The following is a 16,035-nucleotide window of genomic DNA, read 5'->3' on the forward strand; positions in this document are numbered from 1 at the left end:
TCCTCTATCCGCCAAGCTCTTGTCTTCTTTTTCTCTCTCTCCAAGGTAGGCTTGGGGGTCTATCAACATTTAAAAAGCTCCACTACAAATAGGCCCCATCCAATCACCTTTAATCCTTCCTGTCTGGCAAAATCCCCTATCTCTGCCTTTTCCAGAAATACCTTCCCATAAGTAGCTGATGACTATTGGATTAAATCTCACAATCAAGTCTACTGATGCCATGATAAATTCAGCCCTCATACTACCTGGAAATAATGCATCCATTCCACAAATTCTTATTCCATGCTTGCTTACATGTGAACAAAACAAATGGAACTTAGGTCACTGTTTCCTTAGTCCATTTTCTCTCCAGTGCTACTCAAATCTATTTCACTTTTCTCAAATTTAGGCCATCTCCACTTGCTCAGCAGATGTGCCAAACCACCATTCACAGAGGAGCTAGAAGTCATGAGATGGGAAATTTTCATCAAAATCCTTAAAAAAAAACCAAAAAAACTTTCCCATTCCTCCTTTCCTTCTTCCTTCCTGTTATATGGAAAGAAGTTTCTTTCGCAACCTCAAAGGAATTACACTTCCTGAAATTTCCTTATTGAGAGATAGCTAAACTCTAGTCTTGATGGACTGATCACCCTGGCCAGGTATCGTTTTGCTCCCTCCCTCTCCTTATGAGTCACTCTACATCTTTTATTATTTTTAAAGCTTTTTAGTACAAAAATGTTTAAACATGCACAAAAGCAGACAGAACAGTGTAACCTCCCATACACTCCTCACCCAGCTTTCACAGTTATCATTTGGCATGTGTGATACATCCCATCTTTTACACTATGATTAAAGTGTAAAAGCCCATTTAAACATCTTGTCATCTATCTCTTAAGACATATGCTATGTGCCCATGTCAAAGCTCTCACATTTCTTTGATATTTATCACCTGTGGTACACAGTTATTCACAACAGATGTACACAGCATTGGTGACAAAAAAGCATTGTGCTTTAGAGGCTCTGGCAATCAGTTCTGCTCTGCCTTTTAGTCAACCCTGAGGAGTCATTTGAATGAATTCCTCCCTCAACCCCATAGAGGAAGGAATCTTACAGATCAAATTCAGTGCACAGTAATGCTTTCCCTTAATCACACAGTAACTATAACATGCAGAAAGAATAGAAGTAGTCAACTGTGCATGTTAATAAAGACTTGACATCATTATATGTGTTTTCAAATATTTACAAGAAAATACTTTTCCTGTCACATAGTTAAAATGCGCTATTGTGTTTCAAGTTAAACACAGTAGATAAAACACACTTGTTTATCTTCTCTCTTTCCCCAAATGCCATTAAAAGCAAGAGTAGATGAAAAAAAAAAAAAGAGTAGGTGAAAAGAGGTTCAACATCTCTAGCCATCAGGGAAATGAAAACCAGAGCCACTATGATATAACACTTCACACACACAAGAATGACTAGAAACAGAAAGTCAGATTAAAACTAGTGTTGGTGAGAATGCGGAGAAACTGGAACCCTGATACACTGCTTGTGGGAATGAAAAACGGTGCAGCTGTTTTGGAAAACAGTCTGGCAGCGCTTCAAAATGTTAAACATAGAATTACTATGTGACCCAGCAACTCCACTTCTAGGTACATACTCAAGAGAAATGAAAACATATGCCCACACAAAAACTTGTAAACAAATGTTCATAGCAGTATTATTCATAAGAGTTAAAAGGCAGAAACAACCCAGATGTCCATCAACTGATGAATGGGTAAATAAAATATAGTATATCCATGCAGTGTAATATTTTGGGCATTAAAAAGCACTGATACATGCTACAACATGGCTGAACCTTGAAAATTTTACGCTAAGTGAAAGAAGCCAGTCACAAATAACCACATATGATTCCATTCATGTGAAATGTTCAGAGTAGGGAAACCAAGAGAGGACAGAAAGTAGACTAATGGTTGCTTAGAGCTGGGAGATGAAGGGTGGCGAGTAATAGCTAAAGGTTACAGGGTTCTTTCTGAAGTCATGAAAATGTTTTTAAAATTGTGGTGATGCACATGTCTGTGAGTATACTAAAAATCATGGAATTACACAACTTTAAATGAGTAAATTGTATGGTATGTGAACTATATTTCAATAAAACTATTCAAACAAAGGACTTAAAAAGAATAAGTGCTTAAGGATGACTAGAAGGAGAGAGGATACGACAAAATATGTCAACACATTTTTGGAAGATGGAAATCTGGTGGAGGAATGGTAACTGGGGAGCAGAGCAGACGAAGTGCTGGCAAACCAATTCACACCACAAAACGTCAGAAGACAGATGACCTGGTGGCACCAGATAAGAAAAATTAGGGGTTCCGTGCTGTAAACATGTTGATCTTTTTCCTTCTTTTTTTTTTTTTGTATTGTGTTTAATTAAAAAAAAATTGTTGGTGGGGAGCGGGTGGTGCTCTTCTTCAGCATTTTGTAAAATCCTGTTGAAATGTGCAGAGGATCCCAGGTTTCTTGCCTGGGACAGAACGTGAGATAACTTTTAAAGCTGGCATTACACATTTCTGGGGTTTGGGTATGGTGGTGGTGGTAGCTGCAAGAATCAAAGGCAGAAATCTCAAAGTTTAGGTAAAATCCAGGACAGCGGGCAATGGTCCATTTTTAAAATGTATTTATTTGAAAATAAACTTGTGGAAAAGTTGCATGGATGGTAAAAACCATGTACCCTTTATCCAGACTTACCTACTAACATTTTGACCCATTTGAGATCTCTCTCCTCTCTCTGTCTCTGTTTCTGTCTCCTTCCCTCCCTGCCTCCCCTTTCTCTCTCTATATGAATACGCACACACACATATGAAAACTATGCATACATTTCTGAATATTTGAAAGTACATTTCATGCATCATGCACCTTCTCCTTGAATATTTCATTGTGTATTTAAGAAAAAGAAGATTCTCTTACCTACAGTACAGTTATTTATCCCCTTCAGTAAATTTAACAATGACATAAAACTTTTAACTAATCTCCCATTCATATTCCATTCTTGTCAATTTATTGAGTAATGTCCTTTGTGGCTTTTTTTCAAAACCTCCATTACAGGATTCAGAATCACAGACTGCATTTAGTTGTCCTGTGTTTTTAGTCTCCTTTAATCTGGATCAGTGTTTCTCAGTCTTTCTTTTTTATGACAAGGCCATTTTTTGAAGAATATATTTGATGTGTCATTTTTATGACCCCTTCTCTCCTGGAAATTCTTTTGGTGGAGCTTATATTGCTCAGACTTTAGAGGATGTTTTTACAGTTGTGAATCCTAGGGACCTCAGGGACAGTCAGGACCAGACTTTCTATTAAGAAAACAATACCAGAGATACAAAGATATGTGGAGGGATTTTTCTGAACAGATACACCTCCTGCAGTCAAGGGAGGAGGGTATGTGAGATGGAGTGGGCTTGAAATGTACCCTCCTTTTGGGTAGAGACAACAGTGGAGCTGTGGATGCAGGAGAAGACAGGTCAAGAAAGGAGCTGTCATTACTAGTATCCTCCTCATAGGGGAGGGAGAGAATCAGGTATCTGGGGTCAAGACTGATTCATCACACTCAACGAGGGAATACAGGCAAGCGAAGTAAGGAAATGACACAGCTTAATTTCAGCAGTTTATAATCTAAATAATGAAGGTATAAGGGCTACAACTATTAAATGAGTAGCACGGGGAGATGAAATAAATACATATACACATCAACAAAAATGACATCATTGTTTAAAAAGGTATGGAGATGCCAACAGGAATTTTGGTGGAACGTAAGAAAGTAGATGGGGAAAAAATCATAAGACTTTTCATAGAAGAAGTAACCATGAGTGTGATTCAAGAAAGCTAAATAGTGTGAAGTTTTATGTTAATCTGGGTAGGTGTTGGTTGTGTTTAATATTTACTGTAGCTGTATATGTCAGAGACTTCAATTTCCTATAGTGTCCTTGTTTTAATCTCCCTTGGTGTCTTCAGATTTCCCTGTCTCCTCCTTATATAGAGCCTATGCCTTGCAGCTCCTTCGGCTATGATCCTGTTACCATACTGGAGCCCTGTTGATGTGGTAGTAAGGTGCAGGGCGGGGCGGTGGGGGAGGGGATATGATTAAATCTTTTAGTGGGCCTGTGTCCTTGGGTTATTCACAGATGTTTCTAACACTTTTCTCTCTTTCTTTCTTTTCACTTTTTAGAAGAGATAGGAAGGCTAGAGGGAATTGGAGTTGGATAATTTCCCTTCTCCCATGTGGGATAAGTCTCTGGTAGTCTTTTCCTCTGCTGAGTAAGCTTCTGTTATGGAGAACATTCAGGTGATATTTCAGAATGTTTTCAAAATTGTTACTTTTCTTCCCATTCCCACACTCCTCCACCAGAAACATCAGAATTTTTCATGGCTCTTCACTGTGAGAACCTGGTGGGGTTCCCACAGGCGAAACCCATGAATAGGTGGAGGCCCCCCTAAGATAATGACCCTAGGAGTTTCTCGCTCTCATGTTAGCCCACAGGCATCCTCTAGCGATTTGTCAAAGTGTCCTTTTAAGTGTTCCTATCAATTTATGGCTCCAGTGTCCCCTGCTTGAGGTAAGCTGACCTCAGCTGTGATTCTCTGCATTCACCCTCTATGAAGATTTTGGAGTGATTTGCCCTGTGACCTTAATTCTCTAATGCTACAAGAAAAGTCACTGACTTTCAATTGGTTCCGATTTTGCTTCTTCTAAAGACTGGAGTAATGACTCCCAAGCTCTTTAAATGTTGGAGCTGGAACCAAAAGTTGCCTCTCAAAGAATGATTATTTTCTTGTTCCCGTGCTCACATTTCTCAGTGAGATTGGTTGGGTCAGAGAGACACCTAAGATAGGAAGTTCAAGGACAGGATAGAACATCATAGGCCAGGCAGGGCCAGTATTTCTGGGGGGACTAAGGCTTCCAATTGAAGCCTGTGGCCCATCTGAGTGTTTGGAGATTCCAGGATAAAATCCCAAGCAATAACTTTGCAGTAACTTTGTGGTCCTGGGTTGGGTTATTTAGAGAGTTTGGGATCTCTGCAGGAGAACAGAGTTCCCTAATCCTTGATCATGAGTACATTCTCACGTCAGGCATCACTCAACAAAGCCTTCCTTTGTGCTGGGCTGATCAGAGCAGCAATGCTGAGCCTCTGAGCAGAGGCTGGAGCCTGAGCTCCAGGATACAGGGTCCCATCTGAGGGACATGGACGTGACTGTTGGCCTCAGATGCTATGCCCTCCTTGGGCAGATGACTTCTGACTGAGAATATCAAGTGTGGATCTCATAGACAAAAGTCCTTCTTTGAGTTTGTCAAAGAAGAAAAAAATCGAAAGCATTTTAAGCCTTTAAAATTGATAAAAGGAAGGAACATAAAGTTCTATTAATTAAAATAGAGTCATATTATTCATGGATAATGAATATCTGAGTTTCCTAGAGAGGAGTGAGAGAAATGAGCCCCAGCCCTTCATTCTTTTCTTTTTGTTCTCAGCGTCAGGGCAGAGCCAAGAGGAGAAGGAAAGGTGGAACACCGAAAGGTAAGGTTCTGCCTATCCCAGCTGAACTCTCCAAGGGTGACCCTTCCTGCCTTTTCCATGACATCCAAGGTCCCTGATCTCTGAGGATGTCAACTGCTAGATACAGTTTCTCTCAGAAACCAGAGTTCTCAGAGGAGAGGCTTGTGGGAGGGCAGTCAGAGCCTGATACACTCCTCAGATCCCCTGCTCTGCTCATCGCTGGGCATGAACCAGTGATGGACCTGGGCAATGGGTGTTTCCCAACAGGTGGCCATGTGAGATGTCAAGAGTCAGAACTTCTGTGTCCTGACTTTGTAAAAGTCCTTTGACTTCCTGGATGATCAGATTCCTCTTTGAGGTAAATAACCATTGACCTGTATTCCTCAAAGGGTGGTTCTGAATATCACATGGGAGAATACATATGAAAGCCCTTTGTGAATGATAAAGCAACATATATTTGAGCTTTGTTATTATCATCATTGACCATGTGATCTGACCCTATTTCCTAGTTCTTGGGCCTCTCCAAGTCCAATCCACCAAGGGTACCACTAAAGGACATTCTACTAAGCCTCCTATAAGGTCTCCTTGTTTCTACCTTCATCACTCTCCTGGTTTCCCAGGTTGGAGAGCTTGCCAGAGTGAAGATGAGGAGGGAAGGAAGGTGCTTTCTCTTCTGCAAAGGTGACTGAACATTACCTTCTTTCCTGTATCCCGCTTTTTAGTGGAGTCTTTGAATTTCTAGGGCCTCAGTGAAGCCTGGTATTGACATGGGAGGGAAAATCCTCAGATTCAGAATGTGAAAGGCTTGGGGAGGGGGATAAAAGATTTATTGTGAGATTAAGGAAGTAAAAGAATGTGAAAGGATAGTATACATTGGGCAGCCATACTTTTGCCAGACCTGTCAGGGTCTCATGTGTGTTCTGGTCCTGGTTGCATCTTTGTACTTCCTGTCTTCTGCAGCCCCCTGGGCCGGCACGATGACACCACCTGCTTTCGTCGGCTCTTATGTCCAGACCCCTTCTGTGAGGTGTGTAATAATGCAACTGCTGAGGTCAATCGGCTGCTACTCCCAGAGGTCCTGGAAGATTCTACTTCCTCTGTGTCCCCCTTGGCTTCCACAGCTCCTGTGACTGAGTCGTCATTTACTCTGTCCCCTGCCTTCTCAACAGGCCCTTCAAGAGACCTAACACCAGCATCTCTGCCTGAGCCTTCCCCACTGCCCCACTCCGTTCTCTCCCCTAGCCCAATGACTCTCTTAGTTGACTTTTTTTCACCCTCACCACTGGGTCACTCTCTGGCACCAGAGCCTTTTCCTTCCTTGGATTCCCAGTGGACTATTCCCCCACCCCAACCCCTTGCCTTTCCCCCTCTCCTACCACATGACACTCAGACAGCAGATCCTGTTCTCCCACGAGAGGCCACTTTGTCTCCAGATACCATTTTCTCTCTTGACCCCACCCTTTCCCAAGATATCAATCCCTTATCAGATTTGTCCCAGGCAGTGAATCACCCCGATTCTTTTGCTTGTCATCATGCACCACCAACTCTGTCTGTTTCACCACAGCCAGAGTGCACTTTATCTGTGACTCAACCTAAATCAGCTTCCATCTTACTGAAGCCTGTTCTGCAGAACTTATCTCCAGATAGCTCTGCTGGGTTATCCACTTGTGTTTCAACAATCAGAGGCACTGAGCATTCAAGCCTGTCAATTTCAGACTTCTCCTGGTGGCAAGCTCATGCCAAGAACGTGTTCCTCCCCACAGTATCACACTCTGATTTTCAGAGAGAGAATGTTTCCCTCCATCTACCAGACACCTGTCTCTGGAGAGACTCTGTTACCAAGCACATGGAGGCCAACAGCCATTCTTTCTTTGGCTTTAACATCCAGGGACTCTTGGAGAGACAAATAAAAAGAAAATGGCTCTCCAGAGTTTAGAGAAGAAACAAAAGGAAGAGGGACCATTTTCAAAACAAATGTCAGAATGCCAACAGACATCTTCAGGGAATTCATTGCAGTCACTTGATGTAAAGGACACTAGAGCCCCCCCTCAAACTGGCTGGAACAGGGAAAGCAAAACAGAGCAGCTGTGCATTTGTCAGCAGCTCCTATATGACATGACTTTGGGGGAAAACTTGCAGCAGAAATATAGCCAGCTCTTCTGGGGTCTTCCCTCTTTGCACAGTGAGTCCCTAGTGGCTACTCTCCTGGCTTCTAGTAGTAGTTCCCCACTAGAGTCTCACTCTGTTTTATTCAATGGAATCTGTAATGCTTCTGCATTCAAAATGCGGGATCAAGGATCTCCACCACTTCTTTATTCCCATCCCCTTCTGCTCCCTCATGTACATCCACAACGCTTTCCTCAAACTAAACCCCAATCCCAGCCCCTACCTTTCACTCAGGTCCAGCCCCAGGCCCACCTTCAATCCCAACTCCCAATTCTACCATCTTCTTCTCCATCCCAGGTTAGGGACCATGGAGTATCTTTCCATAGATTCCAGAATGAGTCAGACTTTCATATCGCGACTGGAAATCAACACCTGGAATGGCACGTGTTGCAGAAACAACAGGAAAGTTTGTGGGGTTTAGTTCCTGTGCTCCAAAAATCTCAAGAAGCCACTTGTCCTCAAGCTCTTAACCTCCCATTGGTCAACCGGTCGTCCCATGCCTATGAACCAGTCTCTGTCCTTGGCCATTTTCCTATCACCAGTGAACCCCAGGAGAAACTGGAGCTCCACGTTCCAAGGAGGCTAATTCCACGATGGTGCCTCCAAGCCTGTAGGAATCTAGAGCCCCCAGCACTGATGGAGCCTCAGTATAAATTAAAAGAAGTACCTCAGCAGAGAGGCACACATGTTCACTTACAAATCTCTGAGCTTCAGGGCAAGGATAGCAAGGATATAGGGAAGACTGAATTGGGTCTCCCAGCAAATTTCCATGAGAGGGCCCCAACAAAGTTTCAGCTAAGGGATGACATGAGGAAGAATCTTGGCTATATCCTAGAGAAGAGCCCAGAAGACAGTCCCACAAGAGGTCTCAGAATGTTACCTAGTGCAGGGTCTGAGGGCTGCTTTGGAGACAAAAACTAACTGTGTGTGTCACTCAAGGAATCACTCAGGGAATGAATTATTAAATGTCTCAAGGAAGGACATAGATTGGAATCAAAGAAAAACCATTCTTAGATTACATGTGAGCACGAAGTCTTGGCAGATCAGTGCAGGTAGGATTCCTATAGGTGTGTGTCGTTCATGGCTGGCTGACGACAATACTTTGCCTCCTTCTGGGAGTTCCCAGACCGATATGGAAGATGCAGATTCAAAAAGTGCAATGGTAGGTAAAGTCTACCACCAGATTAGCACTCTAGAGCTTTCTTTTCTTGATCCTAACATCCGAAAGGTGCTAGAAGCCCATATTTTAAGGTTTCGTGTGACTCAGAGATGGGGTCTACCCCTCAAGGTTCTTGAATCCATAAAATTCTATATGTTGAGGGAAGCCAAAACATGGTCTCTTCCTCAATTTGACTTTCCCTCCTCAACCACCCATATTTCTGGGGTGGATTCCAAAGGTGAGGTTTCCAAGCCCCTTGAAGGAAGTTCTAAAACTTCTCAGGGAAACAAGGTGAGAACTACAAATTCAGTCCCGGTGCTGGATCATCCTCTTCCTGTTATCTCATCTGTGGACAAAGAAGGACAGTGGGCCCCGCAACCATCACACTCTGATATTGACCAAAGGCTTGCAGAGGACATTCAGACAATTGAGCATGGCAGACAGACTTTTCAGCCGCTCACACACAGAAACAAAGACAAAGTGAGTCAGAGTGAGACTCTACTAGACCACAGATGCAGCCCAGAGGTGCCCATAAGGCAAGCCGGGGATGGACATGAGCCAAGGGATGAGAACATGAACTCCAGTGATAGAGTAGAAATGATTCAGGGCCCAAAGATAGTGGGGAAGAATTTAGAACACTCTTTCATGTCCAATGTATCCAGGGAGATATTCAAGGCCAAGGAGCTGTGTGCTCTTAAATCACAATATTGTGACATCTTGACCACCAGCGAGTTGGAAAGCTCCCAAATGGCATATGTCAATATGGATAAAATAGAAACTACCCTGACCACCCAATGTCCCTCACCGAAAATAACTGTTCCCCAAGATTCTAAACTATCAGACCTTCAAAACCAGCTGCTTAGTGAGTTAAAGTTTAAATTCGAGGGTAAGGAGCATAGCCAGGCCGTACACTGTCCCACTGACATGCGCCTGATTTCAGGTAGGTTGCCTTCCAAGTCTTCACTGGTTCATGTCCACAGTGTCTCCACTGGGGACATGGCAGCTTCCCAGGTGCTGCATGTCCACTTGGAGGACAGTGGGATCAGCACGGAGCAGAGGCAGGATCCCTCTAAGCATGTCTTATGGAACTGCCAGGATAAGAATTTCCCACCTGTTGCAAAGAGAGTGAGACCTCCGGGCTCCAAAGCAGGAGAATACAGAAGTGAGGATTCGGGACTAGGGACATCTACAGGCAGAAAGAAGAGCCACCCTGTTGAGGAAAATTAAAGGACACTTCCCCACCTCTGTCACAGAATGAACAGCTTCCTCCAGAAAGTTACTTCAGAAAAAAGATGAGGTGATTTTTCCAGTGGATTGACTCCAAGAGGAAAATCAAAGACCAGGAAAGTCCCCAGCCAAAAGCCAAATTCATGTCAACCTTTGTGCAGCACCAAGACTCAGTTGAAAGTGCAGCTATCTTTGTGAGTTATGAGCCTCCTGAAGCTCAGGAGCTCACGACAGCCATTGGGAAGATCCTAGAGGAGAAGCTGGCATGTAGGTTCAAATCTGAGGCCTTGGAGTTAAGTCAGCACAAGAAGAAACTGCAGACCCAGGTACAGCCTGACAAGGGACATCCCTCCAACTGTGGGGCTCTCTCTGACCCACAGCAAGAGGAATGGGCATGTACCAAGTCCTCAAATCAAGAAGCTGTTTCTGTTGACCAGAGTTGTCTTACAAGTGTTAGACAGAGCAGAGACAGGATCAGACATCACCAGAAAGTTGTGGCCTTTGAGGACTAGTTATTATGCCAGAGTCAACTCTCTTCCCTGTCCTCCAGGGAGCTTGTACCCAATCCAAGCCCCACCTGCGTGCATCAAGAATGCCAGGTACCTCCGGCCACCCTGATGAAGGCACTGTGTTCAGAGATTTGACTCTTCTATTCAAACAGAAATTGCTTCTCCAGCATTTCCAGGGAGAAAAAATTTCTCCAAAGAACTCGGTCGTTGTTGAGAAAACCTCGCAGTTTTCATGATAACACATCCTCTGATGAAAACAATCTTTCTTTAGTACAACTGAGAGTATTGATCCTCCTCAATAAATGTTTCTTCTAATAGAGAAACATTAGTGCTCTCTGTGTACTGCACTGGGGGCATGGGTTTTGGGTATCCTGGAACTTGTTTGTAGAGAAAGGAAGGAGTAGTTCAGCTCATACTGATTTCCTCTCTTGGCGTCTAAGAGATGACGAGTTCCTTGCAGGGAGCCTGTCAGCAGCCTCCTCAGTTTCATCCTGGGGTCCTTTATTTGATCCTGCTCAGATGTCCCCTACTTAAAAAACTTTATTTTTCTATAAAAAAAGTACAAAAATTTACTCTAGAAACTTTCAGGCTTTTCCAAAGTGAGAAAACCCTTTAAAGTCCAGAACTTGGCTCAAACTGTCTTATCTGCTCTCAAACTATCCTGAACTATATACAGCTATAGTCGGATAAGTCACTCTGGCATAATGTAGCCAGAATTAACCCTTGTTCCTGCAGAAAGTTTTGGAGAGTGTTTAGGCCCTGAGGTTAGTGGAAGACAGAAATCTTCCTCTTAGATCTCTTGGTGAGGATTAAATGTCACCTGCAACTGAGAGCCCTTCTCTCCTTCATGAAGTTTGTAGTGATGGGCCATGTTCCCCACCCCTTAACCTTACCCTAATGAAAATGGGTAGCAGTTCACTTTTTCCCCTTCCTCTACCCTTACTGGAGCAGTAGGGAAGACTGAATTTGCAGCTCTGAAAAGGACAAGGGATATGAATATTTTCCTGAAGATGGTGACTTACTTTCGTTTAGAAAGAAGCTGCTGATTCCAGAGTATCTCATAGGTAGGTGGTAATTGAGTGGGGTGTATATAAATGGGCTTTGTGATTGTGGACACTGGGTTGGCCAGGGCAGCGTCTAGGAACTGGGTGGGTCCGGCTTAACAATCTGCTACACATGGGGTGTTAATCTGTCTGGAAAGCACATTTTGAGCTTGACAATGAGGTCACTGTGCTTGTGAGAACACCTTGAGGAACAGGAAGAGCTGCTCCTCAAGGAAATTTCTTCAGGATATGTAGCTTAATAGCATCATTTACAGGAGTGGTCATCAGGCAGTCACCCAGAATTTTGGGGAAAAGGAGAAAGAGAGTAAGGAAAATGTAATGGTGGAATGAATGGGAAAGGAAGAGAAAAATGAGAAGGGGAAAGAATGACATCACCATCACTACTCATGATCCCATACTGGCCATCCACTCCACCCAACACAACCCTACCTATGCCTCCAGTACCTCCTGGATACTAATCAGGGCTTTGTAGAGCACAATGATACCATTTTAGCATAAGAGTATATTGGATAATCTTTGCGCATGAAGACAGTATTCCCAGGAATGTCATCAGGGAGACGTGCTATTCGGTGCCTGCCCTCCCAGTCATGCTACATTTTTCACCAAGATTACAGTAATTTAGGGGTGTATTAGTTATCTATTGCTGTATAAAGGACACCCCCAAATTTAGTGGCTTAAAAAAGCACATATTATTATCTCACAGTTTTTGTGGGTAGGAATCAAGGCAAGGCCTACCTGGGTTCTCTGCTTCAAGGTCTCTCACAAGGCTGCAATTAAGGTGTCAGTTGGGGCTGGGGTCTCATCTGAAGGCATGACTGTAGAAGGACTCACTTCCATGCTCACTTATACAACTGTTGGCAGGATGAAGTTCCTCAAAGCCTGTTGGACTGAGATCCTCAATTCTTTGTTGGTTGTTGGCTAGAGTTGGCTCAGTTCCTTGTCATGTGGGCCTCTCCAACATGGCAGCTTGCTTCATCAATGTCAGGAGACAGTCTGCTAGCAAGACAGAAGTTACAATCTTTTGTAAACTAATAATGGAAATGATATCCCATCACCTTTTCCTTATTCTATTAGAAGCAAATTACTAAGTCCAGCCTACACTCAAGGAGAGGAGTAATTACACAAGGGTGTGACTATCAGGACGTGGGGATCATTGGAACCGTCTTAGAAGTCTTCCTAAGACAAGGGTTTCTTCTTGGACACCCCATTCAGTTTACTGAAGCAAAAGTGGCCAGAGGTGTCAAGTGTATCCTTGCCCTCATTCACATTCATATCATCAAGGTCAAAGCTGTTTAATGGCTAAGTAGAGTGGTAGCTGGTAAGAAAAACAAAGAGGTTGGAGCATCCAAAGAAGGAGGGAAAGGTGGCATGCAGGTAAAGGTGGTGTGGGGTCACCATGAATAATCAAGTGAAAGGAGGCCTTAGAACCACGTGATTCACCATTGCCAGTTTTCAGACTTGGGAGAGAGAAAAAATTAGGTGCAATATAGCTCATGCTGGCTCCCCCAGTCCCTCCCCTCTGCCCTAGCTTTCAGACCATAGGGCTAAAGAGGCAACCTTCAGCTCCTGCAGAGACAGCCACACTTACAGAGGAAGCAAACCCTACAGATTGCAAGGTTTAGTTTCTGCTCTTATCAATATATTTAATATAGCACATCCATCATTTCAAATGTGCTTCTCACAGCTGAAACATCAGAGAAAATGAGTCACCCAATTGGTGGAAAAGCCGGTACTAGGGAACTCACAGCATTTAACTCCCATCCTGGGATATTTTCTATGTAACCATGGCCTGAGGACTTTTAACCAAGGGACAGGTAGTGGCTTAAAAGATGAGTTACTGGCGTGGGGTCACATAACAAGTCATACCCGGTGCCCAGATGTTTGCTTCCATTCAGAGAAACATTACATGCGGAAACGAGGCTGAGTTTACACCTTCAGAACATCTATAAAGTGACCTGTCCAAATGAGGTGGCAGCACCATCCAGGAGTGATCCCATACTCTTGTTCTGCTTCTAGGACTGTTTTCCTTTTCCCCAGACTCCTGTTCCTATGGGAAAGGACTGTCATAAAAGGCAGGAAAGTATATTAGCTGAACAATGACTGGAGAGATCAGGATCAATTTCTCTAGAAAAAGATTTCATGTGCTTTGTGCCCACACTCAGGATCACAGTGTTGGGCAATTTCAGGAGGGGTTTCATATACAGGATATTTTGTGGTGCCTGAAGAAATTGTCACTGACATAGAATGTGACAGGAATGGTCTATCTGGATTTTTACAACCGCAAGCCCACACTCCAAACCTAAAATCAGGGCAAGCAAAATGGATGAATCAACTGGTACCTCGAGGTGGATTGGGCACAGGAACCCCATATCACAGGTTCAGGCATCATGAATTTCTTTGGTGCCAGGTGCTACCTAAGAGGATCAGATTCCTTTAGGCAGCCTTCACAGGGATTAACACTGAGAACTGTGCCCCAATGTGCAGTCTCAATGAAGAGGTCCAGGCTATGAGATCAGACTCTTCTCTGAGGCCTTTCTTCTAGAACTTCTACTTGGTCCTGGATTAGAGCCTAAATTAGGCTGTTATTTTCCTGGGGACACAAGTACATGTTTGGTCTTCATTAGGGAGGCCAAGAGACAGTTCAAAGACTTGTGGAGGCTGCCTCCTTATCTCTCCCAGGAAACTCAGGGTTTATTCTTTCCTTCTGTGAGGTGGGGTGGGGGTGGGCAGGCAGGGAAGGAACTGATTATTATGCAAGTTTAGCAGTGCTTCACTGTGGGAAGGCGGTTGGGCTGACAATGACAAGGGTGGGTAATTTTCCTCTGTAGCAATGCTTGCCCAGCTTTAGGCATCCTTCATTTGAGGCAGGATAATTTACCAAGCTATGGATTGCTGTTTCCACTCCCTGCCAGAGGGGACTCCATGAGGAATAAAAGCTAACTTTCCCCTTCTGTCTTACAGGAAGTTCTGGGCTTCTGGTCTAAGGGATTATTAATGGCTTTCATGTTTCCTGACCCCAAACAGAAGTTGTGAGATACCTGTTGTACAGTCCAGTCCAGATTCTCATGTGGGAGGAGAATTTACCTGGGTATTCCCAGGAGAGAGGAGATGGGGGTTGATATAAGTGCTGGGTTGAAAGAAGGAGAGTTGACTCAAGGTAGCAGTGGCTCCAATGACTCCAGAATAAGGATGTAAAGATGAGTTCCTTATGTGGATGGCTTTTGTGTGGAAGTCCTCTAGGAGACAGCACGATTTTTTATGGGATGAAATAATGTTTGGTGAGATGACTAATCATCAAGTGCCATTATTTTGGGAGCTTCAGTAAAATACTGCACTGCCCATGCTTAGCATAGAGGCTGTGAAGCCAAGGCCGTTAATTTGGCCTTTTAATGGACCAAATGGCCCTGGGCAATGAATATCCCAGTCCCACCATGGTGGACTTAAATCAGAGGCTCTTTCCTATATATTTGTTTGACAGTGAATATTACACTAAATAGGCAAAAGGCCCCAAGTAATGACTAATACTGGATATCTTTCTACACTTTAAAATGGGGGCTTTGACCCAGATTTAGTTTAATTTAGAAAAATTAAGTACTGCTTGTTATTGTACTTCAATTCTGTGAAACAAATTTATGCTTTTATGTATATTATCCTGTTTAATCTTTACAACTCTTTGAATCAGGTTTCTCTATCCCCTTTTATAGAAAGCAACCTGAAGGACAGAGAAGGTAATATACATTTAGTGTGCTAGCATGGAAGAAGGAGCCAGGGATAGAGAGCTCCCTTACAATGTGAGGAATTATTTGCATGTAAATGACAGCAAACACAATTCAGCTGACTTAAAAAAGAGAACTGTGCTCAGCTACCTGAAAGACCCTAGGAGTGAGGCTAGCCTTAGGCAAGAGGGTTCATACTGGGGCTCAGTGGATGTTATCAGTATTGTTTCTATCCATTTCTTGGCTTTATATTCTGGACTGGCTTCATTGTGAGACTTTCTGATGGCAACTTCATAGCTATATCTTCCAAGCTTCAGGTGCAACTAAAAATGGGTTATCTCTTCCACTAGTCCCTTCAAAAGTCCTATTGTGCCTTACTGTCTCTAGCTTGGTCCTATGCCCATCTCTCACTGTTGCCAAAATCATGGAACAATCTTTTTGGCCAAGCCCGAGTGGTATACCCATCCTTAAAGTAGGAGAGTCAGGGAACAACTACTCCACTTGCACATGGACTGAGACTGAGAATGGGCTTAGTTTCCCAGAGGGCAAGAGAATAACTGTTTCCAGAAGGTGAGTGAAGGCTGAGTGTCAAAATAAAAACAAAAACAAAACAGATGTCTGTCATAGCCCTCTCTCACTGCCCCATGTTTCCCTTCCTGTCCAGAGTCATGC

The 16,035-nt window shown here is 43.5% G+C and overlaps 2 protein-coding genes across 2 annotated transcripts in view; one reads left to right on the forward strand and one right to left on the reverse strand.

The window, feature by feature from the left end:
• Positions 1 to 16,035, reverse strand: part of TLE1 (TLE family member 1, transcriptional corepressor) — a 511,226-nt gene that overhangs the window by 310,320 nt on the left and 184,871 nt on the right. The gene's annotated exons all lie outside the window — the stretch shown is intronic.
• On the forward strand, positions 7,953 to 10,632 carry LOC125964880 (spermatogenesis-associated protein 31D1-like). The gene has a single exon (XM_049711665.1). It carries the CDS (start codon positions 8,821 to 8,823, stop codon positions 10,072 to 10,074), a length of 1,254 nt encoding a protein of 417 aa, XP_049567622.1. The 5' UTR covers positions 7,953 to 8,820; the 3' UTR covers positions 10,075 to 10,632.

Source organism: Orcinus orca, chromosome 6 (assembly GCF_937001465.1).
Source record: "Orcinus orca chromosome 6, mOrcOrc1.1, whole genome shotgun sequence".
Taxonomy (NCBI): domain Eukaryota; kingdom Metazoa; phylum Chordata; class Mammalia; order Artiodactyla; family Delphinidae; genus Orcinus; species Orcinus orca.

Excerpts from the sequence above, each read along its gene's own strand:
- LOC125964880 (XM_049711665.1), top strand. The coding sequence starts at position 8,821 with ATGGAAGATGCAGATTCAAAAAGTGCAATGGTAGGTAAAGTCTACCAC.